Below are 27,049 nucleotides of genomic sequence, written 5' to 3'. Positions count from 1 at the left end.
AAAAATTAAACCAAAATATAAGTCATTTTGAATTGTTTTTTGTTTGTTTAATGTTCAACATACCTTCATTTAGTGTGTTATTTTTAAATAAAAAAATTTCACCTTTAATAACATCAAACCCTTGATGGGAATGATTTATCACTACTATAACATCTGCAAGTTATTATCTAGTAATGATACATTACTAGACTTGATTATTTAAGTATTGTGAAATTTATTATTATCTATTTTGCTTTATTATATTATTAAAATATTTAATGGATATGTTATTTATAAACATTTTGTTATTATTTTTATATGAAATAGATTCTTACGAGTTTACGAATTAAATATATGAATCATGTTTATGAGCAATAATGCAACTTTATATTTTGCTACGGTTGCCTTTCCAATTGAGCTGACTTGGGAAATGCGGGTGAGGTACAAGAGACAACAAGTATTAATTACACTACGTTTTCAAATTTAAAATAATAGTATTCATAATTTAAATCATGCCCAAAAAAAAACTATTGTGTAAAATTGTTAAGGGAAGAATCCCGGTTACTTTACAACACCAGAATCATTTGATTACTACGCAATATCGTTCCATCTGCAGAACTGGATCGTATCCAGAATTATACTCTCTGTAGTACTATAGTTCTTCGTTAACACTAGTAATACATCTTACACCTGTAACATGCGGCTATTGCTCTAAAGCTTCCGCCGAAAGAATTGTAACCTATTGAAGAAAGAATGAACTTAATTGGTGACTTTGCCCGATACACAATCTCCTTTCACTACAACTGCTGCCAGTGAGCCAAAGGCCTCACCCCACTAACAAAACAATGGATCCCGCCACAATCTCACACTGATTTTTCTTAAAGAGAAAAGAACTCAACAACACACCATGACAAAGCGAAAGGAAGAGTCTACTCGTTGTAAGAGACATAATTGAATTGGCAGGTTTCACTTTGGTGGATCTGAGCTTATTAGATTGACCCACAAGTTTGCTAGCTTGACGATGTAATGCTTCCCATTCCATGCAACCAAATTTAATCCTGATCCACAAAAAACACGTGGAAAATAAATTACAAGGCCAAACTGGTATGTAGTTGAGATTTGCACTTTTCATTTTTAAATGCAAAACACCATACCTATTCCCACATCATTTAACGAAATCAATCAAAGCATAGCTTATAGCTATTGATCCAAACAAATACTAATGCAAATGTAAATTTGAGTTAAAAAGATATCAACTACTATAACATAATGCAGAAAGACTCTTTCCAACATTGATCCTGCAGCACCTGCTCCTATTTTGGTTATGTGAGGTGTTTTCAGTAGTTTAGTGCTGCACGTCCACTCCAAGATAACATCATCAGAGAGTGAGAGTTCAACTGCTCAACTACTATTATATCTGTTTAGCTAACATGAAATGAAGGAGCTAAGAAATTTTCACACTTCAAAAGATTTTCTTTTTCCTAATCACTAATGAAGGGTATTTATTTTGGACACCTTTCTTAGTGACAAATAGTAAGGAAAAAATTCTATCAAAAATTAATTTTAAATCAAATTTTATCACTTACATTTGAAGACAGTCAAGATTATAGTGCACATACCTGGTATGAAACCAGCTGGCAAGGCTGACAACTGGCAAGTAGTTTGTTCTCCAGAGATGACAAAGCTCTGAAGTGCATGTTCATCAAGCTCGTGAATATACTTGATGGATTCAACTAATTCCCTTGAAATGCCATCTGGCTCAAAATTATTCCAATTTGATATACTCAAAATAGCTTCTTCAAGTCCTGAAGCCAACCATATGCCATAACATTCGTTCAAAAGGGCACACAAACTTTTGTGATCTGTGGCACCTGATAACATCCAAGGTTTGTGAAGTTTGGCTGAAGTTCCAATAATTTCTGCCACTCTATAAATTTCTCCGAGTGCAAGGATAAACTGAACACCTATGCCAGAAAAGGAAGAGGTTATTTCAGACTGCTTAAGTTCATCCACATCAGCAGCATATACATTAGGCATGACATAATCATGTAGCTTACCTTTCGGGCTAGATAATATCTGGTCATGGGTATTCTGTAGTACAGCTTGCTTCCAAACATAAGCACCATGTTTCAGCTCTTGAGAACAAACAAAGGCTATTTTGGACCATATGGTAAGATAATTAGATTGTTCTTCTGTTGATCCCAGCTTGAGAATTCTTAATGTTGATACTGTATCTTTCAAAAGTTCCATAACACATTTAATATCCTTCTCGGCCTATTGAAAAACAAATGTACATGTGTTGTCAAGCTGAATGGTCAGGTAAAAAAGAAGGATATCAATAAATAAAACAAGAAAACATAACTATTATCCATCAGATTAATCTCAAGGAAAATTAGGACAAATATCAATACATCACTACTGACAAAAAATTCCTAAATCAGTTATGCAATCATATATTCTGTTTGAAACAATCAAAATCCTCCAGTAGTTAAAGTACTATTTGCACATGCAAAAGAATAAAACTTGAAAAATACAACACTCAATATTTTCAAGAAATGCATACCATCAACAACCTTGAAGCTAGTTGGTATTCTGACTCAAAAGGTTGGAACTTAGGTTCCTTCAAAACATCAAGAAGTTCATTAAAGCAGACATTTCTTGGGCAATAATCCTCAGAGAGATATTCATTGGGGATGCTCATATTATCCTGATGCAGTATCTTGGAGAATTCCTGTAAAAGAAAAGAAGAGTAGAAACAATACTGAAACTATTAATAGCTTGTGCATTTGATTAATAACAAGGAAATAATAGCCATACACAAATAGGAAAGACTTCACTATGCATTACAACCAGTGGTCCTCTCAGCTGGGGGATGTATTTGGGTAAATAGGAAAGAAGGGTACTGGCTAGGATTCTCTGCTGTAATCCTGGCCTTGGGTTCAGATGGTATCTAATATTAACCTCTAGGATAGTATTGATACCAGCTGTGTATATCTCTATTGTTTGTATTTTCAGTACCTCTGGTACTTTGCATATAATCTAATTACCTATTTTTGCTGAGCAAAAAAAAAAAAAAAAAACAAATACACAAGCAGAGGAAAACCAAATTCACAATAACATACTGCTAATAGCTCAACTCAATCATGTTTGATGGGGGGCCTTTGACCCAATGAACACAAGTCACAAGCAGGCCATTAGATCTGGGGCTCTGCTAACTTTGTGCCAAATCCTGAAAGACCTACCGCCAGATTCTCCCATTACCCCTATGGAGAGAATCCCCTTCCCAGGGTTTTACATTTACTATTGTAAGGAAATAATAAGTATCCAAAAGCACAAAACAACAATATTAGATAGCAAATAGACAAAAAAATAGTTTATATACTGACCTGAATTTCCTCCAGAAGAGCTTTTGCTTTGGCATCTTCACCCGAAAGAGCAGCAACATTTTGAGTTTTCTAAGAAAATAAATTTATGAATAATTTCAGTGCCAGTAAGTATTAGCATTATCTAACGAAGAAACACCAACAAAGGTTGGCTACCTTGAGATTCTGAAGATGGAACAGAACATAATTGCACAATTCATCCTTCACTTTGCTATAAAACTCTGCATAATCAACCTGCTCTAGTTTTGTTGATAACTGTGGTAAATCTCTGTGATCGAGAGAAGGTGTGTGATCTTGACTTATTGTTCCAGAGATAGCATCCTTAAACACCCATGAATCATCCACAAAATCATCATCACCGTAGGTCAAATCAGAATTTAAAAATGTTGGGGAAGACTGCAACACATTCTCATTGACTTGTGGTGAAGAAGTTTTCTGTGCAGATTCATTGGTAAATCTTGTTTCAGTTGCAGCATCCTTATAGTCCCAGAAGTCATCATCTAAATTATCATTACTGGTAACCAAACTGGAGCCCAATACTTCAGGGGAGGCATGAATCTGATTTTCACTTGCTTTTGGTGTCATATTAGGAGAACTTTGGTTTTCAGCTTGATTATATAAATTCCATATGTCATTGATAGAAAAGTTGGAACCAGGGCTGTTGAAGCTGTTCCTTATTGGGGATGTTGGTGTATAGGGAGATAAATCTTGAGTCACAGGATGTTTATCAGTATCTGGTGTCTCATCACCAAAAATTGACAGAGGCATGGCTTCCCTACGATTCTCTGAGCTTGTTAGGGGCTTCTGGAAATAGAAAGAATACTAACAACATGTTTAAAAAGTATGAAGACTTAGTTGAGTGGTAAACAAAACAATGTGTCATATGACAAACTCATGAAATTTTTTCATGGGTCACTAAAACCAAAGTAAGAACTCAAGATTGAATATCCTTTTTTAAGAAATTAAACCTATACAATTCCACATGATATATGAAGTATAATATCAAATTGATTCAGTACCTCATGTTTTGTAACATCACTCTCTGATTCAAAGAAATTGACATGTGAATCAACATTTATATTAGTTGGGGAAGCATTGTTTCTGTTGTTATCATCCTGATTGTTTTTGGTTTTGAAATATGAATCTGAACTATGATTGTCTTCACCGACAGAACTAGAATTGAAATTAAATCCAAAGTTCCATCCATCAGGTTGATTAGATTCTGATGTGAGAGATGAATCAATAATACCATGGGGAGTTGCACCTTCAAATTTCAGTAATTCCATATTAGTGGGATAAATGTCAGCCTTCTTCAGTACTTCCTAATACCACAAATCCACAATCAGATTGTGTTAATGGACATTCCTCAATAATCTGAATGAACAATGTAACACAAAATGAGGAAATTATGTAAAAACAACTCACCAAATTTTGATTTGGCCCTGACCCTGAACTAAACTCCCCAAAATTTTGACTGAACATGGCAAACCCAGTTCCAATGTCATTTGATTCACTTTCTGGACTTGGTTGTGGGTTAACATGATCTTGCGATGCAGAATGTGGACTGAACTCAAACTCCACGTGCCATCTGCCAGCTTTGTCTAAAATCCCATTGGATGAATCCAACACAGTACCAACATCAAGAGCACCATTATCATGCTTTGGTGTTTCAGCCTTTAAAATAGAATACATATCATCAGGCAAACGAAATTCATTACAAAAGTAATTTCACAGACAAGCACGTGCTTATCAATCTCTCGCCCAAGTGAATAACCCCTTAATGTACTTCAATTTCAAATCATAGATCTTCCTGACAGACATTGCCAAAAATGACTTCAAGACACAAAGTTACTACATCAGCACAAAATTTATAACAATTGATCGATACCACTGGCTTTATTTTCCTACCCTTTTTTGTTGTCATTTCAATACAATTAAATCAACTAGCTCTTGCTTCTCAAGTGGAAGCTATTAAAAAAAATCACATAATTCATATAGTACATAGCTTTCCTAAACCTCGTTTCCATTGAACAAGCTACAGAAAAAGATCCACCGACAATTCCAAAACTCAGGAAAGTAAGATCAAGCATGATTATCATTTCCAGCATTCTTTTCAGCTCTAAGTTCTATAATCCCCAACCTTAAACAAATTCGCTCTATTACCTTAACATCCTGGCTCTTGGTTCCAGTTTCCCATTCCGCAGACTTGAATTCCCATCCATCCTCATCCTCATCCGAATTTAATTTGCTTCCGTTCGAGTACGTCGGATTGGGAGCAGCAACATTGGATACCGAAACCGATCCGTTGTTGTGAGAATCCACCTGAGGGCGCTGCTGATTATACAACCTGGAAATCAAATCACTGATTCCAACAGACCCGTTCGAACCGGATCCCCTTTTCACCGCACCACCGCCGCCGTTGGAGAAAACATTGGCAGAAGCGGGTTTCTCCTCTTCTTCTCCCTCTTCCTCGCCGAAGATCGAAAGCGGAATAGCTCCCTTGGGATTTTTCGCTGCCTCGGCCTGAACGGCAACGCCTTTGTCGTCGTTCACGTGTTTGTTCGTGGGATCCGTGGGAAGCCCGAACGAGTCGAAGGGTTTGCCGTTGATCCGGTTGGAATGGTTCATGAAGTCGCCCCAATCGTCGTCGTCGAGGGGATTGGTGTCGTTTGAGGTTGGTTGACTCGGAAACGACGCGAACGTGAACTCGCCGAAGCTCTCGTCGTCTTCCTCCTCCTCCGCCATAGCTCACAGACGCTGCTGCGTTTCTTTCGTTCGGTGTCAATAACGTATTATATGCCTTTTGAGTTAGCAAAAAACTGGTATCGTCAAGTGTTAATTATTATGCAATGTAATGGGAGTGACACTACTACATTTATCTATCGTGTGATGTGGATTTGTGGTTCTGTACACGTGTGGATGATTGTTTAATGCTAATCATAGAATGAAGAAAAATTCAATGCCTAAATAGTTTGTTCAAAAACTCAAAGTCTCAAACTTTTTACTTTATTACAAAATTATTGTTTGACCTGATCAAATGAACTAATTAACTTATCATCACTGTGTGTATATTGTATAATTCATGTGAGAATTACACCCAGTTAAACAATTGGGATTTATGTCACTACGTAGTGGACTATTTCTGGAAACTTATAAAACGTTTTGAGGATTAAGAAGTATTGAATGATTTTCTCTTTTTAATTTTAAATAAAACTTTAACCAGGTATGTTTTGTTTAGTTTTTATTTCAAATGTAACTTCAGTTAATGTGTTTCTATTTTGAGAAAATTGTAGATATAAATTAAAAACAATAAAATATCATTTTATTAATTTGTTTTACAATTTTTTTAAAATAAATACATTTTTTATGCCATTCGTGAGCTTCCACAACTTAATTGGTCTGTCTTTCCAATAAGGCAACTTTGTCGCTGATGTCTTAGCTAAATTAGAAGCTAAATCTTGCACTACCTATATTCTGTGTTTGACTATTGTTGCTAGCGGATGCAGCAGGAACTTTGTACCCTCGCATTTAGTTTTTGCTTGTTGTCTTTACTTTCATACTAATAAAAAAAAATTTGCAACAATATTTATCTCACACAACCTCCACAAATTCACAATGTTTTCAAGATTAGAACCACACTTGACTGCTTTGTTATGCAAACTTGAATTCTTATACACTTTCAAAAGTATTTACCTTCTTACTAACGAATCCCTACTTGCAAAGTTACTCGTATTTAGTGCACGTTTAGTTCAAATTTTCTAACGCAATAGACCCACATTAAAAACAAATTGATGTTCATAGTTTTTATGTCTTTAGTCGAATTGATGTGAAAATAAAAATTTATTCATGTCTCTTACATGAATTTCAACGCATTGTTAGTATCTAATATTGTCCTAAATAAGATTATATGAGAATGTCCATGAAAAAATATATAGTATTATCATCTTTCTTGACCTCAATAGAAGCAACCCTAATTAATAGTTTCAACTCTCCCATAGTCTTCATATTCATCTCATCATCCGAAGGTTTTGGCATCTTAACAGGTATTTTAGCGTTTCTCGACATTTGATCTCTCACCTTTAACCATTACTTTTTTCACTTATGATTAGTTATTTACTTTTATTCATATCTTATACTACATTTAGTGATATATGAAGTTTGAACTTTTAAAGTGGAAATGAAATGAATAGAAAGAGAAATGATAAATGGTATGGAAAAATGAACTCTAAAATTACATGAATCAAGTTGAAGAAGTTTAATGGGAAATAAATTTTTAACCTAGACTCCAACAGTATGGTAATGTATTGTGATTGGTTAAAAGAGTTATTTGTTACTCTCTTTTTTTCCATGTTATAGAATACAACTTTTGAAACATCTTGAAGTCAAAGATAGACTCAATAGACCTTAACAAATCCTATTATGTGTTACCTAAGCATGATAATGGGGATAGCATGCCTATTTATGTTGTGTCTAAGTCTTGGTAAAGCTTTTGGCTGTATGTTAGAGGGTGGTGCCTGTTGCATTGCTCCTACGTGTATATGTAGGTGTAACAGTACTTATTTAACCTTACTCACCTATCAGAAAGCTTTAGAATTCAATTGGCCAGGAGCTATGTCCCTTGAGTTAAGTGGGTTTTAGTGGCATCTTAACTATTTTAGTGTTTCTTTCCCCATGTTTTTTTATTTATCGGTAAATTTTAGTTTATTAATTTTATTAAAAACATTAATTGAGAAATTTAAATTCATGACTTTTCTTTTCTTCATGACTTTTTGCATTCTTTCTTAATCATCAAGTCAATCTTATATCTTTTTTCTTTCAATATATTAGTATAGTTTTTATCCATTGTCTTTGTAAGCTCGATTGTCTTTACGAGCTAAATCATTATAAATTCAATTATTTACAAAGACTCAATCTTTATTTTGTGTATCTCGTATTAAACCTAAAAGATACAAATATCTATTATAATTGGCATACTTGGTTTAACAATTTAAAATCTCTCAAATGTTAAACTTAAAAGTTAAAAAACATGAACACTCGGCTTACTTTTAGTCCACCTTTCATACCCATTATTCTTGCAAACCAAAATGACTTAGATGGCAATGATCTACTTCTCTCTTCAACACAAGTTCTCGTATAGGAAGTTTGTATTATATATATAATTCATACATAAAGTTGTTTTAGTTATTTAAAAAAAATATTTAATAAAAGTTTGAATATGTTTTTAATTTCTATAAAATTAACGAGTTCTTATTTTAATCTTTATATGATTAACCTTGTTTCTTTTTCATTGCTAAAAAATATGAAATTATCATTTTTTTATTTGTGTTACATGACACTCATTAACTACTTATGTGTTTAATGGGAGATCAAATGATCATCCTAACTCTAAGTAACACTCACTAGTATTTATGGTATTATGTGATATTTCTAACAAAATTTATATCCCTAAAATAAATATCATTTATCTATCTTAAAATGGATATTGGAGATTAAAAACAATCATTTCAAATTTTGAGGAAAAAAATATTTCACAGGACCAAAACAAAAATTCACTCGTTTTACTGGAGTCGAAAACAATGATTTTAAATTTTAGAGGGATAAAAAAAATCCTTTTTACAAAAACCATAAATCAAAACTTACTTATTTTTCTGGAGATTAAAATATATTTTAACCTTAGAAAATTACAGACACTAAATATTAATATTAGTACCTATAAAATAAAACTTGTAATAATAATAATAATAATTTTCATATATTTATACATAGTACCTTCCTCCCTCTTTCACCTCTTAATATTTCTCTACTTATACGACATAACATTGTATATCACTCTGTTTACTTTTCTTTTTATTCCTTTTATCTTACTATCACAATTCACATCTTTAACACCTTTTTTTTATTCTGTGGAAAATCATTTTAACACCTATCGAATGTACAAGAAAATATATTTTCACCAAAGAATTCCTTCTTACTCAAGCCATAGGTCCCTGTGAAAAAACAAGCAGCCAAACAATTATATAGCCTCAATTCAGACAAGTGTTATGTTACAGAAGAAAACGAGACTTGATCAGGCACGAGGACTCCTTTACTAATTTAGATCATAAGAGGATTAAGGGTCAACATTACAAAGTGTGTAAAATTAAATATGTAAATTGATATTATATATTAAAAAAATCCAGGATAAATAAATACATACCACCCACAGACTTGAATTTTTCAAACATATTAACAATCAAATCACAATATACACGATCAATTACAAGTAGGTGCATCGTGATCTTATCACATGCAAATCGTGAATCAAGAACTTGACAAAGTACACTCCCATATACACAAAATTACAGAAAAAAGAATTGTTCCAAATAGCAAAGAAAAAGAAAAAGAATAAAAGGGAAAAGAAAATTCCACCAAATGAATGAAGCATAGGTGAAAAGAGAACAATCAATTTAGTTGAAGAAAACAATAAGCGTGCTCAAGAAGAATGGCAGCATGAGGTAGTGACCCTTCAAAGCCCCAGCAAGCAGAGAAGTTGCAGAGGAAAAATCTCCAGAAGAAGTGTTGGTGCTGATAATAAGAACCATCCAATCGTCCTCAGAACCAAGCCCTGCTATCTTATACTTGGAATTATTCAGATACTTTGAGAAGCGATTAGATTTGGTATAATTGGAAAACAAAGCATCGGGGTCCAACTTGGGCACACAGAGAGGCATGATGACCCCATCTTTTGTGGTGTTGATGTTGATCTTGCATTTGTTTATGCTCTTTTGGAACTTAGGAATTTTGGAGGTGTAACTAGGCAGAGGGTAGTAGTCACGAAAGTCTTCACATTTCGTGTGCTCTAGATTTTCTGCTATCTCTTCAGCTAAGCAAGAAGCTTTGCCACTTTCATCCAGAACAGGAAGGTTCAAAACTTTTCTGTATACGTTGATGTCATGAAGTAGATCCTCCTCGTCTAGGGAAACCACACAAGCATGCAAATTAAAGGAGAATATATTAGAAAATAGAAACATAGTCTATGTACAATTTTACACTATCACAAATTATCATGTATGATAAGTCTGTTGATTTTTGCAATAATTATCTTGCAAATCATACATACCATGATTTCTAATAGGTTGACACTTTAGGTGTATAAAATTTAAACTCTATGTTAAAAATGTAGCTACTTGCTTAACATGTTGGTGTTTTACTATGTTTATAGATTACTTGGTTGAGTCACTAGCAAAAAGTGTCATTGCAATTTAAATTAAATCATGTAAACATTAAACAAGCATGCACATGTTCATGTATGTAGCTAGGGAGAGGAGTGCTTGGGAGAGAGGCAAAGAGATTAGAGAAACTATACCGTTGCAGAGCACTGGACTAGGAAGCAGGTGGAAGAAAAAGACAGAGGCAATAAGAAGGTAGAGACTAAGTTTGAAAGAGAGCATGGTTACGTTAATGGAGTGTAACAAGAGGAAAAAACAGAACTTCTTGTTGGATTGCACCGGAGCGAGAGGGTTTAAGTAACAATATGTTCATGTGATTATGATATACGTCACCACTTATATAAGTCCCCACGAGAAGACAGAGGGGAGAAAATATCTGTAACTGTATGATTGAAAAGAGAAAAAAAAAAAAGACTTTTATTAGGAGAATTGAATAAGAATAAAAAAGAATAGCAAAAATGACAATACGATTCAGTCATTTCTTGTGCGAAAAACATTGAATATTTTCAAAAACATTTGAAAAAAATAATAGAGAAATTAAAAGATTTCTCTTTCAATATTAGTAAAGATTTCATTTAAACTATAGAACTTTAGTTATTATTTTTTTAAAACCTATTTTCAAAATATATAATATCTGTATAGAGACATTTAAGACAAAAACAATGAGTAAAGGAGTGTGTCCTTCTTGGATCATTCCTTATGCTTTCTCATTAGAGGGAGATCCTCCTCACTTTTTTGGTACCTTGCTTGTAAAGAGGGGGACTTCTGCACCATTATTCTGTTTGCTTCTGGGAAAAGTAGAATGAGCAAGAAAAGAATCGATGATTTGAAAAAGTTAGTTTAATTTCATCAGAATTCAGAATAGACATATTTTCTGTTTCTTTTTTCTTGTCTAAAAATTGGCTAATTTTTGCTTTAATTTTATTTTTCGCACTTCTTACATTTGCACATTTCAGTTAGTATGCCGATATATACCATCAACTTTAATCGCAAATATTTTACAAAACATCATTATAATGATTTTAAAATTTTCATTTTTTTTCCCTTTACTTGGACAATCAACAAGTATTTAAGCTAGTGTGATGATACCATTAACTTTGTCAGCAAAAAAAAAAAAAAGATACCATTAACTTTAATAGCAAGTATTTAGAAAACATCGTTATAATGATTTTAAAATTTTCATTTTATTACTTGGACAATGAAGAAAAATATATAATATACTTAGAATATTTAAATCATATCAATGCACATTATAATATACTTAATTTTTTTCCCTTTACTGGTCAATTTTCATTGGAGAATCAATTAATATATATAAATAAAAGGCTAAAATACATATATTTAATATTTTATGTTTTATTTCTGTTCAGTTTAATCTTTTACAATTTAGAAGTTTTATTTTAGTTCCTTAACGTTTACGAATAACTTCAAACTAATCTTTATCGTCAATTACTAAACGTGACATAACATGAACTTCGTGGGATCAAACAAGGTTTACAATGGTCATTCCTATCTTTAATTTTGTTCAGAATGGTCTTTTATATTTTAAAAAAATCAAAATAGTCTTTCATGTTTTAGTTAGGTTCATTTTTAATAAGGATTAATAAAATTAAATAATATTAAGTAACTTTCTTAGCATGAATAATTATTTTTATAAGTAATAAATCCGAAGAACACAATTATCTGTATATCATCCCTCTTTAAAAAAAAATACATCAGTCATTTTTAATTAAGGTAGTTTTCGGATAATCCAGCTGGTTTGCCCGAGAGGTTAAGGGGATCTTTCTGCACATAAGTGCGCGTGGGTCCCACAGCCAGCAGTTTTTAAAATTAAATATTGGTGCAAAACAAATTAAATGGACATTTAAAGAAGAGAAAGAAGAAATGAGCATGAGCTCTATCCAGAGGTAGCTTTAAACATGCAATGATTTGTAGAAGATTTCATCTTTGCTTATACTGCATGTAGGAGTGGTGAACAAACTACGATCAAATTAAAAAAAAATGAGCATTTAATAAGATGAGAAATGGAACGCAATATAATAAAAAAAATATAAATATACGATAATAAAAAAAAGTAACCAAATATAGATGCCTAGTTACATACGATTTAAACGTAAAAAAAAAAAAAAAAAAAGCTCCTCATAAACTCTCCAAAAGTTTAGATAGTTTATCCAATTAACTTTTCTAAAACTTCATTACTCTCATAATTTCTTCTAAACATAAGCTATTTATTTTTAGTTAAAAATTGTTTGATTCGACATTTCTTTTTTTTAAAAAATAAAATAAACATAAAAAATTGAATCAAATACTATCTAATTAAAAAAGAAACACCTATAACCTACAGGTCATAAACTCGATAGGTACTCAACATACATGTCATATACTCGAGCAAGACCAAACCCATGATCCCCACTAAAGGAGTATAGCACATACTGATGAGGAGCAGTTACTGAGTTGTAACCTCCTCCCTTAACTCATATACTCAGATAGAGAAAAGAAAATGTACATCTTATTCATTCTCATACACATAAACATCTCTAACTTAATTGATTTGATTTAAAGTTTTTTGATAGGTACTTTCACTGTGTACTGAAAAAGGAAATCGGAGATCATATAACACTAGATGAAGGAGAAGATCGAATTATTTCGGCTAATGAATTTGTTAACGACAACCTTAAATACTACTTTTAAAGCATTTATCACAAATATAATTTATAATTAAAGAGAAGAGCATTATTTTACATTATCAATCTAGTCTAATTGGTTTCCTAAAAGTATATAATAATTATAATTTACTAATAATATAAAAATGAAAGTGTCTGATTAAAAATATAGAAGGGATTAGGGAAGATGCAGGCAAAAGCAAAAGCTTGTGTTGGTCGAGAATGTCCGTTTCCAAAGACGGATCCAGTGCATGCGAATAGCAGGACACGTCAACAGCTCCTTCTGCCACCCCTCACCGCGTGGCATATTCAAATTCAAATCCTTTATAATCAAACACATCACCCCCACGTGCTGCCAAGTTCAAGTAGTTCCTCTACGTACCACATGTTAACCGCACACCGAGATCTATAATAAGCAGCATTTCCACACATTACTTTCCAACAACATTTGTTCTAGACAAGATCTCCATATCTGTTCCCAAAAGCTTGTTTGTAAGAATGGCTTCCGGTGAACAGAAATTCCCTCCTCAACAACAACAAACACAGCCTGGGAAGGAGCATGCTATGACTCCAGTACCCCAATTCACTAGCCCTGACTACAAGCCTTCAAATAAACTTCAAGTATATATATATATATACTATTACATCCATTAAAACTTACCTTATATTTTTAGTTTCTGTTAAGTTGGTAGTTCTTTAGAAGACATTGGTCCAAGTTGCATTTTGATTAATTCATGCCAATTAAGCCTTCACAATTTTAATTTTTTTTTCTTGTGTTGTGTTAATTTTCAGGGGAAGATTGCATTAGTCACTGGGGGTGATTCTGGGATTGGACGAGCGGTGTGTAACTTGTTTGCCTTAGAAGGTGCTACCGTGGCCTTCACGTATGTGAAGGGGCATGAGGACAAGGACGCGAGGGACACATTGGAAATGATCAAGAGAGCAAAGACTTCGGATGCCAAGGATCCAATGGCAATAGCATCTGATTTGGGTTACGATGAGAACTGCAAGAGGGTGGTTGATGAGGTCGTGAGTGCTTATGGTTGTATTGACATTCTGGTCAACAATGCAGCTGAGCAGTACGAGTGTGGAACCGTGGAGGACATAGACGAGCCTAGGCTTGAGAGGGTCTTTCGTACAAATATCTTCTCCTATTTCTTCACGGCGAGGTAAAATCATATAAGAGAGATGCTAGCGCCACTTTTTATGAAATCCATACAAATAATAATTATATCCCCTGATTTAGACATAGAAGCCACAAAAATCATAAATTTTAATCCATCATAAAAGAGTTTTTCGAAAGAGTCTTTTGAAGAGAGATATATATGATGTATATGGATGTCTAAGGAGAAATGAAATGTTATAAATTGTGTAGGCATGCCTTGAAGCACATGAAGGAAGGAAGCAGCATTATCAACACGACATCAGTGAATGCATACAAGGGACATGCGAAACTATTGGACTACACGTCCACCAAGGGGGCAATTGTGGCCTATACAAGGGGTCTTGCCCTTCAGCTGGTGAGTAAGGGAATTCGGGTTAATGGGGTGGCTCCAGGGCCCATTTGGACCCCTTTGATACCAGCCTCTTTCAAGGAGGAAGAAACGGCCCAATTTGGAGCGCAGGTCCCAATGAAGAGAGCTGGTCAACCTATTGAGGTTGCTCCTTCCTATGTTTTTCTTGCTTCCAACCAATGCTCCTCTTACATAACTGGACAAGTCCTTCACCCCAATGGTAAGACTAATTGATATCATAATGTTTTTCACCGCAACCATATCTAATATGCACATTAGTACTCTAGTTAATTTACTAATTAGCATGGACATTTTTTTTTTCAGGTGGAACCGTTGTGAATGGTTAAACCGTTGGTGATGATGATATTCGGGATGAATATATGTGGCGAGAGTAGTAGGCCAGTGTTACGTTTTGTGTGAATGTTTTACGATGTGTTTTGAGGTGGGGCTTGGAGGATTATCCACTCAGGTCCTCTCTGCACTGTTAGAGGTGGGGCTTGGAGGATTATCCACTTTTGAATGTACGAGTTATTAGCCTAAGAAAATGTGTCTTTTGTAGCCAAATATATGTAAACAAGTAAAAGTATATAATAAAGATCGGTATGTATAAGGTTTAAACTTTAAATATCTCTTGGTATAGAATGGAGGTGCGTGTTACCTTCTACTAAATCGAATGAAACCAATATCTACGCAAAGATATCAAAGGCTCCATAGTTAAACGGCACGCATAATCTTTAAGATCCTGAGTGATAAGAAGAAATCAGGGATAGAATTGAAAGCCTTCAAAACACAAGAAAAACAAGATAGTAATCGATAAGGATAGAAGTTGGAAGCATTGTTAAGTATATAGTTAGAATATATTGTTAATTTGGAAGCAAACTTGTACTTCAATGTTGTTCGAAGAATAGTTTAAATCGTAGCATGATCCCTTTGCAGCAGACATTGATTCCACAAGACACAACCATTGTTGCAATCCGCTGCTTTTACCATCGCAGTTCATTTTTCATCCGTTATTTAATCTAGTTAATATTACATTTTTTATTTAATAAATTTCTTTAATATTTTTTTTCATTGATAAAAAAAAAATCTAACGCATGAAACAAAAAAAAGGGTCCTCTGTTAGTATTTTGAAACTATCTATAAATATTTTGAAAGCAGCTGTACAATCTTCGATAGTACAAAGGTAATATTGAAGTACTATAGTATAAATTTCAATGTGACTTTTTGATTTCATAGCCAAGCTAGCATAATCAGAATGATATGACCTAATGAATAATTGAACTCTATAATATCTGAGAGAAACAGGATTCAGATAAGCAAGAATTTCCTTCATACTATATCCCTCCTTTGATTTGTGTCCATATAATTCAGGTTGTGCTTCTCTCCCACCTTTGGCATATATACTCAAAGCATCTGTAAAAGATGGGTAGATAGAAAATGAATGAGTAGACAGAAAGAAACAGAAATTTTGCTCACTAGTCACAAAAGTAATCGACCAAGCACATAAAAGGAGGGACTAAAATATTTGTATTGTTTCTCATAGGATCTCAAAGCTTCCATAAATTTCTTTGCCCTGATTTTGTTAGAAATATAGAACTTACATCTACATCCTTGCAGTCAGATTAAAGTTTGTGCTCTGTGATATGCTGCTTTCTATCTTTAATGCTGTCATAAAGACTCTCAACAAGGTGAAGTAAAAATCTATCTGCACCATGTCTGGCCACCAGAGAAATTGATAGGGGAAGGTTATTATACATCCCTAGTGGTATGCTTACCTACAGAATGTCAGGGAAACTACATTGGTATATGACAATTTTAAACTGAAGTTTACTAAATTAAGGAAAATAGAGGAATCTAAGTGCTTCATAAAAACACAAAGAAAGGGACAACCTGACAAAATCCAGAAACTCCAGCAATGGACAGCAGGCTAAAAGCCCTTGCACGAAAAATTTCCAAGTCAGATGTATTTGTTTGTAGTTTTGGGGGAGGCCCTGGAACTGTGGGGATCATGAGAGCTCCAAAATCCTGAAATTTTTCAAACACAGAACTGTCACGCTAACTTAAACAAAAGGCAAGCTTATAAACATAAATTGGTTGCTTAGTGATGATACTACTTTTATCTTTACAAAGGAGATTCATAGGGAGAATCTATAATCTTCATTTGTGGAATTAGATTGTTTCGAAAACAAGCATAGTCAAGCTAGATGATGAAAAATAAAAGTACAGTGTAGTTGTTACTTTTGACAAATGAAAAGGCTTGCTGAAATGTAAGTTGAAAGATCCCCTATATCAATAATAGACATTCCAGTTTGGAAAGTCTGGTGCCAGTTTGGAAAGATCCCCTAAAACGGATTATTTAATGTACTTTATCTGCCTGCTGGGTTATGGATGGGTATTTTACTAGAGGTTTTGATTGTATCAAATCTACTCGTGTGTGATTCTTGTTGATACAAACCAGAAGGGTCTCAAATAGTTTCTTCAAAAGTAAGATTGATATATGATAAGTAACAAGCATGTCTGCACATTATTTCTCCATGGCCAGAAATATAGGAGGTTTCCTTTTATGAAGACCAAGGAGAGAATCTAAGTCAGGAGGAATGATTTGTGCATATACGCACATATACATGGTCTGATGAACATATCACTATAATAATATGTTTGTCTGTTGAAATATGTTGTTTATCAGTAGGTTATGGGGATTTCAAAGATTGTACTATGGTCTGTGTGCATGCCTTATACGTGAGAGAGAAAGAATACCCCAAGAAGAGCCGCAAGAGCATCGTGTAGTTCCTTTTTTATAGAATAACAGATATCAATGTTCTCCCCTGTTGTCCTTAAGGCATCTGATACACGTTCTGATATTCCAGGACCTAAATCTGGTTTAACTGCACTGATCCATTCACCATGATTATTCTTGAATTCATACCTACATTACAAATGATAAATAAAGCAAGAATCACATTTTAATTGAAGGCAATACACGACCTGCTAGAAAATTACAATTATCTTTCCTGAAAGCTAGGGATTAAATGGTGAGCTACACCTTTGAAGCAACCGCATGGCACTTGAAAGTGCAGCCAGTGATGGAATGCTATATATTTGGTCTGTATTCTCTTTACTCATGAAATGTTTCAAACTTGGAACATTGGTCTTCACATAGTCTCCAAGGATTTCATGCTTCAATACATCCCCTACAATGGTGGATGCAACAATAAGACCTTCTCACTTGGTAAAATCAAATTGTTCCAAAATACATATCATACATCATTATTAGGATGAACAAGAATTCTTCACAATTTAGAACTTAAATCTTGAAATCTTTTGTTTTTATAATTAACAAACAAGAACATTGAATTGGTAGCAACATCAACTGTTCACCTCCATATAACTTCTCTACCGCTTGGATGACAGTTCCTGTAACTACATCAAATGGAGTGCTCGAAAGCTGGAAACAGTCCTCTGCAATGATAATGCAAGTAGGTCTAATTGGTGGTGCTACATCTGGCAATTGTAGAATTACACCTCCTACTCTGCTCAAAATCATTGGATCCCTGGCAAACCATCCTAGATATAAAAATGGAAACAAGAAAATAAGTCTAGAGAAGAAGGGCTCTCAACAGCTTGTGGAGCTATAATTTTAAGACCACTACTTGTACAACATACCACTAGGAGATGAAATCTACAAAGGGAAAATTCAGACCTAAAATTTGGAGAAAAATTCATAGCAAACCGTATCTTGCTAAAGATCATAAATACCTTTTTAACCAGATAACTAGAGAAAAACATGAAATGGAAGCACATTAGAACCGTGAAGATAAATATTTACATATTGATGTGTTTGTGTTATGCACTATCCTTTGTAGTGATGCATTCACCCAAAAATGAAGAGTTAACATAGTCGTCAAGGTAATGGATTATTTACCCACGGTGTCAAAACTTTGCGACATAGGGATAACTCCTGATTCTGAGATAGCACCATGAGAAGGGCGAAAACCAAAAATCCCACAGTATGATGCAGGCACTCTTACACTTCCTCCAGTATCGGTTCCTAAGATTGAAAAAACAGTTCAAATTATTAACAAAGTGATGCCAAAATTAAACTCATTGGAATGGGAAAATAGCTCAATATTAAGGAAAAACATAACATGACTCGAAATTATTAACAAAGTGGTGCCAAAAATAACTAATGGAATGGAACAATAGATCACCTAATGAGAAGTCCACAAGCTCAGCACCAACTGCAACAGCAGAGCCACTAGAAGATCCTCCAGGAACCCGGTCAGGTGCACAAGGATTTCTAGGTGTTCCATAATGTATATTCTCTCCATTTATACTGCCAGATTATAATACTTCGTTATGTGAGGAATAGAAATAAGGTATTCAAAATATGCACATGTCTGACTACAAATAAATACTAATGCTCATAGTCACATTTTCCGTAGAGAGAGCTCCACCAAAGTGAGCTAAACTGAGCAAGTATCCATTTAATTATTAAACTGCATCGTGGTCTTAACACACTAAATTTTAAGGGTAGATACACCCTTACGCAAATACTTTATAGAGACAAAATAATCATTGAGGAGCCTTGTCATTTCCATATAATCTACTGACTGACTGAAAGTTACGAAAGTTATATTACTTCCAACTATAAGATTTAGCCTAACAAGCCACAATTTACATGACAATGATCATAGTAATATATTATCACTCTTTTTCCGTTTTCACATTAAATTTCATTTAGTCATAAAGATGGTCCCTAGAAACTTAAAAATAATGCTTAGGAGTTAGGACTATAGAAAAAACTTCATGGTTCTTTAAATGAGTGAAAAAAATGAGCAAAGAAAACCAAACCTGTAAGCCATTTCATCCATGACAGTTTTACCAACACAAGTGGCACCTGCTCTGAGGAGAGCCAAAACTGTTGGAGCAGTAGAGGTAGCCACTGTATGAGTCCTTGCCCAGTCAGGATTACCGAAACCGGTCACATATCCTTCCACGTCAAAACTGTTTGACACAAACACTTCCTTCAAGTTCAAGGTGCATAAGCATGGATTCAAAGTCTAACTGACTTTGAGGTCAGCAAAGGAGAATTTTGAAACAATCAGAATATTGTGGTGCAAAAAGAAAAGTACATACATCTCTTTGACTGCAAAGGTGAGTGAATTAAGAGGAAGAGAGGGTGCAGAATTTGGTGGTAAAGTGAATTTCTCCATGAATGCTCCATAGTCTGAGGCTGTCTCCATGCCTGTTGTAAAGCTCCTGTCTAACGTTTTCAAACCACTAATGGATGATGATGCTAATAGAAATATCAATGATTGAAGAGTAACTCATTTCAGTATAAATTTCACAGTAATTTATTTTACCCATAAGATACTTAAAAGAAAAAGATAAGGCTAACTTCAAACTTTGATTGGCCAATCCAAATATCACTCACACAACACCCTGTCAAATTTGTGTTCTACACTTCTACGAACCAACTATATATTATATTTTATTTTTCAATTTTCATAACATTCTTTCATTCATTTTTTTTTTTTACTCCTTTTCTACTTTTGCTGCTTTTAAGCTTGTCCGACAATCTTATTGTCTTATCTTCAACCATTTTATTTTATTTTTCATTTTTCGCATGTTTTACTTCTCTTCTATCGTCCACCCTTTTTCTTAGTTTTTTTCCAACAGTGAGTTTTCTCTCCAACCAACGGATTTTATTCACTTCATTTTAAATTTCTCGCATCCTTCATTCGTCATTTATTAATTTATTTACTCCTATCCGGAGTATCATTTGCTGTTGTTTTCCGGTGTTTCCAGCAGTCAGCTTTTCTTCTTTTTTGTTTTATTTATTTATGCTGTGTCGTGGAGACAAATACGATTACAAGTTTGAAACTCTATTGGATCACACAATATGTGATACATTAAATCAAATTAAAAAAAAAAATGAGAAAATGCTTTGTTTATTTATTTATTTTTGAAAGTGGGCAAATGTATAAGAGCTTAAATAATCAGGCTATTAACGTTGAAAAGGATCCTCTGCCGTGTTGTCACAATTGCATAAAATCTAGACCATGAAATTATTTTAAAAACAAACAAACATATGTTAAACAACTTTACACCCTTGGGTGGAGAATTTGCACCTTCTGCAGTAACCGGAAAGGATCAATAGCACTCATTGATGTGTGAAGAAATTTCTCCAATGCTACTCGGGTAGCAATTAAAGCAAATACATGAGAAAACCAGCACAAAGAATTTACTCATTTTCATCAAAGTCACCATCAAATAGGTACAGGTATGGAATCACAGTTGCACGATCAACTAATTCACTTTGAGAAACCTCAGTGTTTACCCCAGGTGAGCTCCAACCTAACCGTTGTATGTAAACAGCATCATAAGCTTCAATATTCATTCCTGAAGCAAGAAATAGTTGAATCTCATATATAAATCTGTCCGTTCTTGCTGCCAGAAAAGGCCTTGCGGCTTCAGAGACTGGCATCTTGAACTCCTCCTGTTTCTTTTCAGGTGCATTCATGTGTGACTTCTGCTCTCTCCTGCAAGTTTGAGAGTTAATAGTAACCATCCTTTTCATACTCATTATGTTAAGGCAACTTGAAATGCATGAAGAAACTTACCTAGTCCATAATGCTGCTTTGACCACAGCAAGGATATGGTGCACAATGATGTCAACATCCTCCTCCTACAGATTCAGCAAAAGATATACTAATTAAGAGAGAGAGAGAGCAGGAGATGGAATAATCAGAAATTCCACCTATAATTAGGCACACACATACATACATACAGTAGCACTAAAGAAAATGTGAATCAATATACAGTAACAGATAAAGCACATTATGTTATTGGATATTTTTCCAGTTGCAAAACCTGAGAGATAATGCACCAAACAGCAACTAACCTGATAAATTCACTAACCTGGATAAGAGCTTGAATTTCTCTTCTTAACCAACTTTGAAGCCAGCAGTTTGGCTGATAGTACTTTTGAGATCTCCAATATTGTGATATATTGAATATGTCATCTACAAAACCTGCTCACACAAAGTTAAAAGAAAAAAGTAAAGTAAATAAAATACCAATAACAAATATTTGACACAAAGCAAAGGACAGGACAGGCAGACGCCACTATAAAGCAAGAAATTTGTTAAACGGAAGGCAGTAGAACACCTTGTTCAGTGTAATAGCATTGTACTCTATATCTGTGAGCTCTTGATAAGATAAAACTGCACACACAAACAAAAGAGCAAAGTATAAAAAGATAATTCTACTGAAAATTTTAACTTAAATAAAACTGAGACAAACCTATTCTCAAAATCTTGATTTACATAATGACGTTGAAAACAACTCCCATCAACTACATATATGATAGAAAAATTTTCGGTCTGCAAATTAGACATAAACTACGAAGTCAGTAGCTCATTTATCCAGCTTGATACTAATTTCTACTGCCATTCCCCCAGTTGATTTATCATAAATCATCATCACCCTTACTGTTTTGCAAATATTGACATCCATAAGAAACATTCAGATGGGAGCAGTAAATTGAGAGAACTTAAGAGAGTCATAATTGAAATTGTTTTAAAGGGGTGTATCATTGAGGGGAAATTTTATATTTCAACAAAGTCCATGTGGCAAAACAACAACAACAATAATAATAACAATTAAAAAATTAACAATGCGAAAAAAAAGAAAAAGTCATGGTGTTAACCAAACCTTACAGAGGGGGCATTTTACAGAAGAAGGTGGAGAACGGTGCTTGCTAGCAACCACCTTGGTCCAGCGTAAAATGCAATTGAAGCAAAACTTATCTGCAACAGAAGAACAAGCTTAACGGTTACTAGGAAAAACATATAGCAGCATGAATGATATGGTACATTTACCTACCTCTAGTTGCTGCTTAAATCTGAACTCTCAAGTAATGATCCTAATAAAACAAATCTTGTCTTGATATATAATTACCGAAAGTTACTTTCAAACTAAAAGGTTTCCCAAGACTACAACTTAGAGCATCCAACCCAAATCATGAATGAAACCCAATAAAGGGTCTATAGCATATGCAACAAACTTATAAACTTTACGATTAAGAAACACAGAAAATAGGGTGAGGGCATACGAAAACATTTGTCGAGGTAGGAAAGTTGAAGGAATGGTCCCAAGCAAATTGGGCAACAGCAACTGGAATCCTCCACCTCTGGCTCTGGGGAAACATGGTTCCTCACCTCAATCGCTGCGTCATCATCTTCCATCGTTTCCAGGCTTATTTTCCCTCTGCTGCGTCACCCTTCAGATTTATATATATACATGCACTTCAGGTTTTATAACAGGTACGAATACTTAATTATTGGAGTATTATCTAATGATAATTGATTTTTAATAATTATTTTAAAACTTGTATATGATTTTTTATTTTTCATTTATGTTATTCCATCTAATTATCCTTATGAAAAATTAAAATGAAACACTTAATTAGAAGTTAAAACTTTTAGCATACTTACAACATACTCAGTTGTTTTACTTATGTTGAATAATATTCAGTTCATGTTAGTATAATATATTTGTATTGGTAATATAAAATAATTTTACCCATTCATTTAATTAAAAAGGTTATATTGAATGAAAACTCATTTACAACTATAAATGTAAATCGTTTCCTCAAATTTAAATATTGCCATTTAAATGTCCATAGTTTCATTAGTTTGACTTAAGAGTTGAGACTTATTACCCGGTACATGATAAAGGGATGGGGTTGAAATGCAGTGGTAAGTAGTTTAACCGGAGGAGGACTAGTTAAATGAGACATATGACATATTTTAAACAATTCTGTTTCAATAGGATAGGAGGCAGATAGCTATTTCGTTCAAATTTCTTACATTACTATCACAGTAAGGAGGGAAGATCCTACTACACAAGAGTTTTTACATAATGAACTAACTCTCTTTCAACGAATACATCTCTTCAGTTGGTTTTGGAGCTTCATTTTGCAGCTATATACTTCCAATAGTTGTGACTTTATCATTTCAACGTCTTTTTTCATCATGCTTATCTCCTGGGCATTTGTTATTTGTCTTTTTTCCATATCCTTGTTCACTCTGATGATTGTCTGAGCATTTGTCCTTCGGTAGTTTGATCCATTACTTGTCATTGAGGTTGCCATGTTCACTTGCTCTAAAAGGACAAACTCTGTAGTTAATTTCAATGGCAACCTATCGTTTTGCATCACATGCTGACGTGCTTCGTGCGACAATCTATGGTATTCTAGGACTCTACAAGCATCTGTTCTATCTTCTTCTGCCAAATTTGGATGTGCCTGCAAAATTGGATTAAGTCTAAGAGTTATGCAAAACAAGATGACCAATCTATTAAAGTTAATATTTAGAGTTAGATTTAGAATTAGAAATGATATAACATCACTATTACCTTAAGGTACATGTCAATGGCTCTATAGAGGTTGTCATCACAGTGTCTGGCTTTTTGAGGCAATGCTTCAACAAGTGATTTGAAACTCTCCATTGTGAGATTCTCATCCCGTGCAACTTGTGTGAGATACCCATCAACTAACCTTCCAACACTGTGGGGTTTTGCTGATTGATTACTTGACATGCCACAGACATAAAACCGTAACACCCTAAGTACCACACTAACATCATACAAAGAATCTTTATCTCCTTGATTTTTAACCAAGAGATCAGGAACACGACATTTCTCCAACATTAAAGCAACCCTTCTTTCTAGCACACACAACAACTCAGAATTTATCTTCAGCATCACCCCTGCCTTTATTAGGTGAAGCAAAAAATTGCAAGTAACTGAATTTTCTTCACTAGGAAGTATGCTAATCAAGCACTCAGTTGAAATTCTATGCAACTGGAGAGTTATGGGTATAGGAGTCTCCTTATCAAGTCCAAATGTGACTTGGGAAAACCATTTTCTTGTCCAATGTTCTATGCAAGAACCTACAAGCTCAGGTTTGGTTCCTCGTTTTCTAATTGATTGAATCACTTCAATAAAATGATCTATACGTAGACATGATACATCTTCGAACCACCAATTATCAACACTATTATTACTTAAGGGTGTTTCACTTTCACAAGTGAAACTAGATGCATTTGGATTTGTGCACACTTTCCAGGCTATTGCTTCTGAGCAGCGTTTCACTATATGTAAGTCCTTGGCCCAAGGGGAAATGGATTCACTGCTTTTAAGTATTCGAAATGTGTCTTTCCATGAAGATAGTATTAGAAAGGTTAGAAATGATTCTGTTTTGGATATGAGATTTCCTTCTTCAACATCTTCACTCATTTCCAAGAAATGTGCAGCACAATACAATGGAACAATGTTGGCTGCGGTAATATCAATTTTTCTTCCATAACAGAATTTGACTACTAATTCAAAAGTTTTTTTACCACCTGGAAGATTTTTCATTTGGATGATGAGGCTGTCACCAGCTTTTTCTCTGTTGCTTCCCCTCTGAAATACAAGCCGGTTCAAATATTCGCTTCTTGAGGCAATTGCAAGCTGGAAATCAACCACATCTTACGCAGTTAGAATTTTAAGAATATTTAATGAAACATTTTTTACTTTAGAATAGTAGCATGATTTGCAGCTATAGGAACAAGAGGATCAAGAGTAAATATACAATTTTCCCATAGAATTAAAGGAGTGATTGGCCCACCTTGTGCAAGTGAAAGCTAGAATCACCAACTTGTATAATTATATCAGTAGGGGAATTTGACCTAGCAATCCTGCATCAAATAAACGAGTCAACTCACATGCATAATTGAGAAAGTCAACCAGCATTTTAGAAAGAAAATGATAATATTTTAGACAAATTTTTACTAAAAGTAAGTCACGTGACTAGTACGTGTCTACTTTCTATTCAATTATTAAATGATATTTAGAAGAGAGGAGTTCTAATGTAATGTAAGATAAACAATTAAGAAATTTTATGTACGGTGTAAAAAAATGAAGAGTGTTAGAGTGTAATTAAAAAAATACAGAAAGATAGATATAGGTGTAATTTACTCTTATTAATTTTGTTTACAAGGATAATTTAAAAAAAATACTAATTTAGAACAAATTAAATGCTCTTAATAAAATTAATCAATTTCTTTAGTTAATTGAATCTTATAATAATAATATGAACAAAAGTAAGTGTATAATATGAACAAAAGCAAGTGTGTATAATTTTAATAATTAATTTTCTGATGAATGATTATTATAAGTAGTATACTTTAACTTTCAGAACAGTAGTATAAATCTATCACTTGATGGAACCAAATCTATTAATCTAAAAATCCCGTAGGCTTTCCCAAGACAAAAAGATCGAAAATCCTGATGCAAGAAAAAAATAAGGAGCCATATATTTACCAGTTTCGTTGTGTACGTTCTAAGGAATGAGCAAGAATAGGAACATTAGGTGGTAGAAGGGCACATCGGTTACGCTTCTCTCCATAGGGACTTTGACAGTCAAGAGTTATAGTTCCTATGGTGGCTTTATCATACCCTGCAAACTGAAACCCCTTCTTCATATTTCCTAGCTAGCTTAAAGAGATTCAGTACTAGTGGTGGAAATTATATGAAGAGGTTCAGTATGGATTGTGGAGAATATATAGACAAAAAGTGTACATACATGTCCTGCTTTTCATTTATTACTTACTGTATTAGATTAAGAGTAGAAGGTGTCATCGTTCCTTAATTAATAATGTGATCAATGCTGTTTGTGCATTTGTAATTGCAGTGTTTATGACATTGAAGTGAATTTGTTGGCCTCTTGCAATCTGGTGTCACTTTAGATCATTTAACAATTGGAATATTGGGGAGTTTGAGAGTAGACGACAGATAAGGAGGGAATGTGGTTAGCAGATAGTCAACATTGTATCTCATCCACTTATTGAGAAATACAAAACCACACTTCTTCATCATCAATTAAGAAGGTGTTTCCTGCGGCTTGTATCAAATTAATAACGCATCCCAATTCCCAACCTACAAAACTCAAACTCATTCTAGCCTCAAGATTGTGCGGTCAGGATACTTGTTCTAGCTTGTCACCTTTTTTAATGCTCTATGTGTTGTAGGTTTGTGAGAAAGACAGAAAAATGTTATATTTGTTTTACAAGTTTTCCTAATATTTATTTTAAATACAGAAAATTTTAAATAAAAATACTACTTGTATTTAAAATTTTAAAATCATATAAAGCATTTGATTTTTATTTAACAAATACAAAGATTATTAGGAATATTTAAAATTATTCAAAAAAAAATAATGAGATCAAACGCAAAAAAACTCAACCAAGCTCAAT

At 33.8% G+C, this 27,049-nt stretch overlaps 6 protein-coding genes across 8 annotated transcripts; 1 reads left to right on the top strand and 5 right to left on the bottom strand.

Moving 5' to 3' along the window:
• Positions 1–453: 453 nt before the first annotated feature.
• Positions 454–6,256, bottom strand: LOC114402412 (probable cyclin-dependent serine/threonine-protein kinase DDB_G0292550). 2 transcript variants are annotated; one of them, XM_028364975.1, is made up of 9 exons: positions 5,526–6,256; positions 4,788–5,036; positions 4,382–4,684; positions 3,519–4,184; positions 3,366–3,434; positions 2,543–2,710; positions 2,037–2,253; positions 1,599–1,943; positions 454–1,037 (listed from the first exon to the last, which is right to left on the bottom strand). In XM_028364975.1, exons 1-9 carry the CDS (start codon positions 6,105–6,107, stop codon positions 946–948), a joined length of 2,691 nt encoding a protein of 896 aa, XP_028220776.1. In that variant the 5' UTR covers positions 6,108–6,256; the 3' UTR covers positions 454–945. The 2 variants fall into 2 exon arrangements, with proteins under 2 accessions (XP_028220776.1, XP_028220777.1); XM_028364976.1 differs by having other exon boundaries at positions 3,519–4,166; positions 5,526–6,252.
• Positions 6,257–9,496: 3,240 nt separating this feature from the next.
• LOC114402566 (uncharacterized GPI-anchored protein At5g19250-like) lies at positions 9,497–10,907 on the bottom strand. Its single transcript, XM_028365188.1, has 2 exons — positions 10,708–10,907; positions 9,497–10,314 (listed from the first exon to the last, which is right to left on the bottom strand). Exons 1-2 carry the CDS (start codon positions 10,790–10,792, stop codon positions 9,809–9,811), a joined length of 591 nt encoding a protein of 196 aa, XP_028220989.1. The 5' UTR covers positions 10,793–10,907; the 3' UTR covers positions 9,497–9,808.
• A 2,731-nt stretch (positions 10,908–13,638) lies between these two features.
• Positions 13,639–15,372, top strand: LOC114402487 (glucose and ribitol dehydrogenase-like). Its single transcript, XM_028365085.1, has 4 exons — positions 13,639–13,854; positions 14,026–14,402; positions 14,609–14,967; positions 15,072–15,372. Exons 1-4 carry the CDS (start codon positions 13,732–13,734, stop codon positions 15,092–15,094), a joined length of 882 nt encoding a protein of 293 aa, XP_028220886.1. The 5' UTR covers positions 13,639–13,731; the 3' UTR covers positions 15,095–15,372.
• A 494-nt stretch (positions 15,373–15,866) lies between these two features.
• On the bottom strand, positions 15,867–20,131 carry LOC114403635 (amidase 1-like). 2 transcript variants are annotated; one of them, XR_003664685.1, is made up of 10 exons: positions 19,884–20,131; positions 19,599–19,751; positions 18,956–19,080; positions 18,670–18,795; positions 18,126–18,311; positions 17,791–17,938; positions 17,505–17,673; positions 16,638–16,772; positions 16,349–16,463; positions 15,867–16,160 (listed from the first exon to the last, which is right to left on the bottom strand). XR_003664685.1 is itself a non-coding variant. In XM_028366722.1 (10 exons), the coding sequence occupies exons 1-9, from the start codon at positions 19,988–19,990 to the stop codon at positions 16,370–16,372; spliced, it is 1,302 nt and encodes a 433-aa protein (XP_028222523.1). In that variant the 5' UTR covers positions 19,991–20,126; the 3' UTR covers positions 15,867–16,160; positions 16,349–16,369. The 2 variants fall into 2 exon arrangements, 1 of the variants encoding a protein (XP_028222523.1); XM_028366722.1 differs by having other exon boundaries at positions 16,349–16,522; positions 19,884–20,126.
• A 600-nt stretch (positions 20,132–20,731) lies between these two features.
• On the bottom strand, positions 20,732–23,049 carry LOC114403636. Its single transcript, XM_028366724.1, has 7 exons — positions 22,864–23,049; positions 22,464–22,558; positions 22,053–22,132; positions 21,918–21,973; positions 21,669–21,781; positions 21,371–21,435; positions 20,732–21,289 (listed from the first exon to the last, which is right to left on the bottom strand). Exons 1-7 carry the CDS (start codon positions 22,994–22,996, stop codon positions 20,992–20,994), a joined length of 840 nt encoding a protein of 279 aa, XP_028222525.1. The 5' UTR covers positions 22,997–23,049; the 3' UTR covers positions 20,732–20,991.
• A 507-nt stretch (positions 23,050–23,556) lies between these two features.
• Positions 23,557–26,343, bottom strand: LOC114402957 (root phototropism protein 3-like). The gene is made up of 4 exons (XM_028365667.1): positions 26,118–26,343; positions 25,423–25,492; positions 24,168–25,265; positions 23,557–24,057 (listed from the first exon to the last, which is right to left on the bottom strand). The coding sequence occupies exons 1-4, from the start codon at positions 26,276–26,278 to the stop codon at positions 23,689–23,691; spliced, it is 1,698 nt and encodes a 565-aa protein (XP_028221468.1). The 5' UTR covers positions 26,279–26,343; the 3' UTR covers positions 23,557–23,688.
• Positions 26,344–27,049: the final 706 nt, after the last annotated feature.

Source organism: Glycine soja, chromosome 20 (genome assembly GCF_004193775.1).
Source record: "Glycine soja cultivar W05 chromosome 20, ASM419377v2, whole genome shotgun sequence".
NCBI lineage: Eukaryota > Viridiplantae > Streptophyta > Magnoliopsida > Fabales > Fabaceae > Glycine > Glycine soja.
Note: the sequence above shows the minus strand (reverse complement) of the source record. Positions and strands in the feature narration are given on the sequence as shown.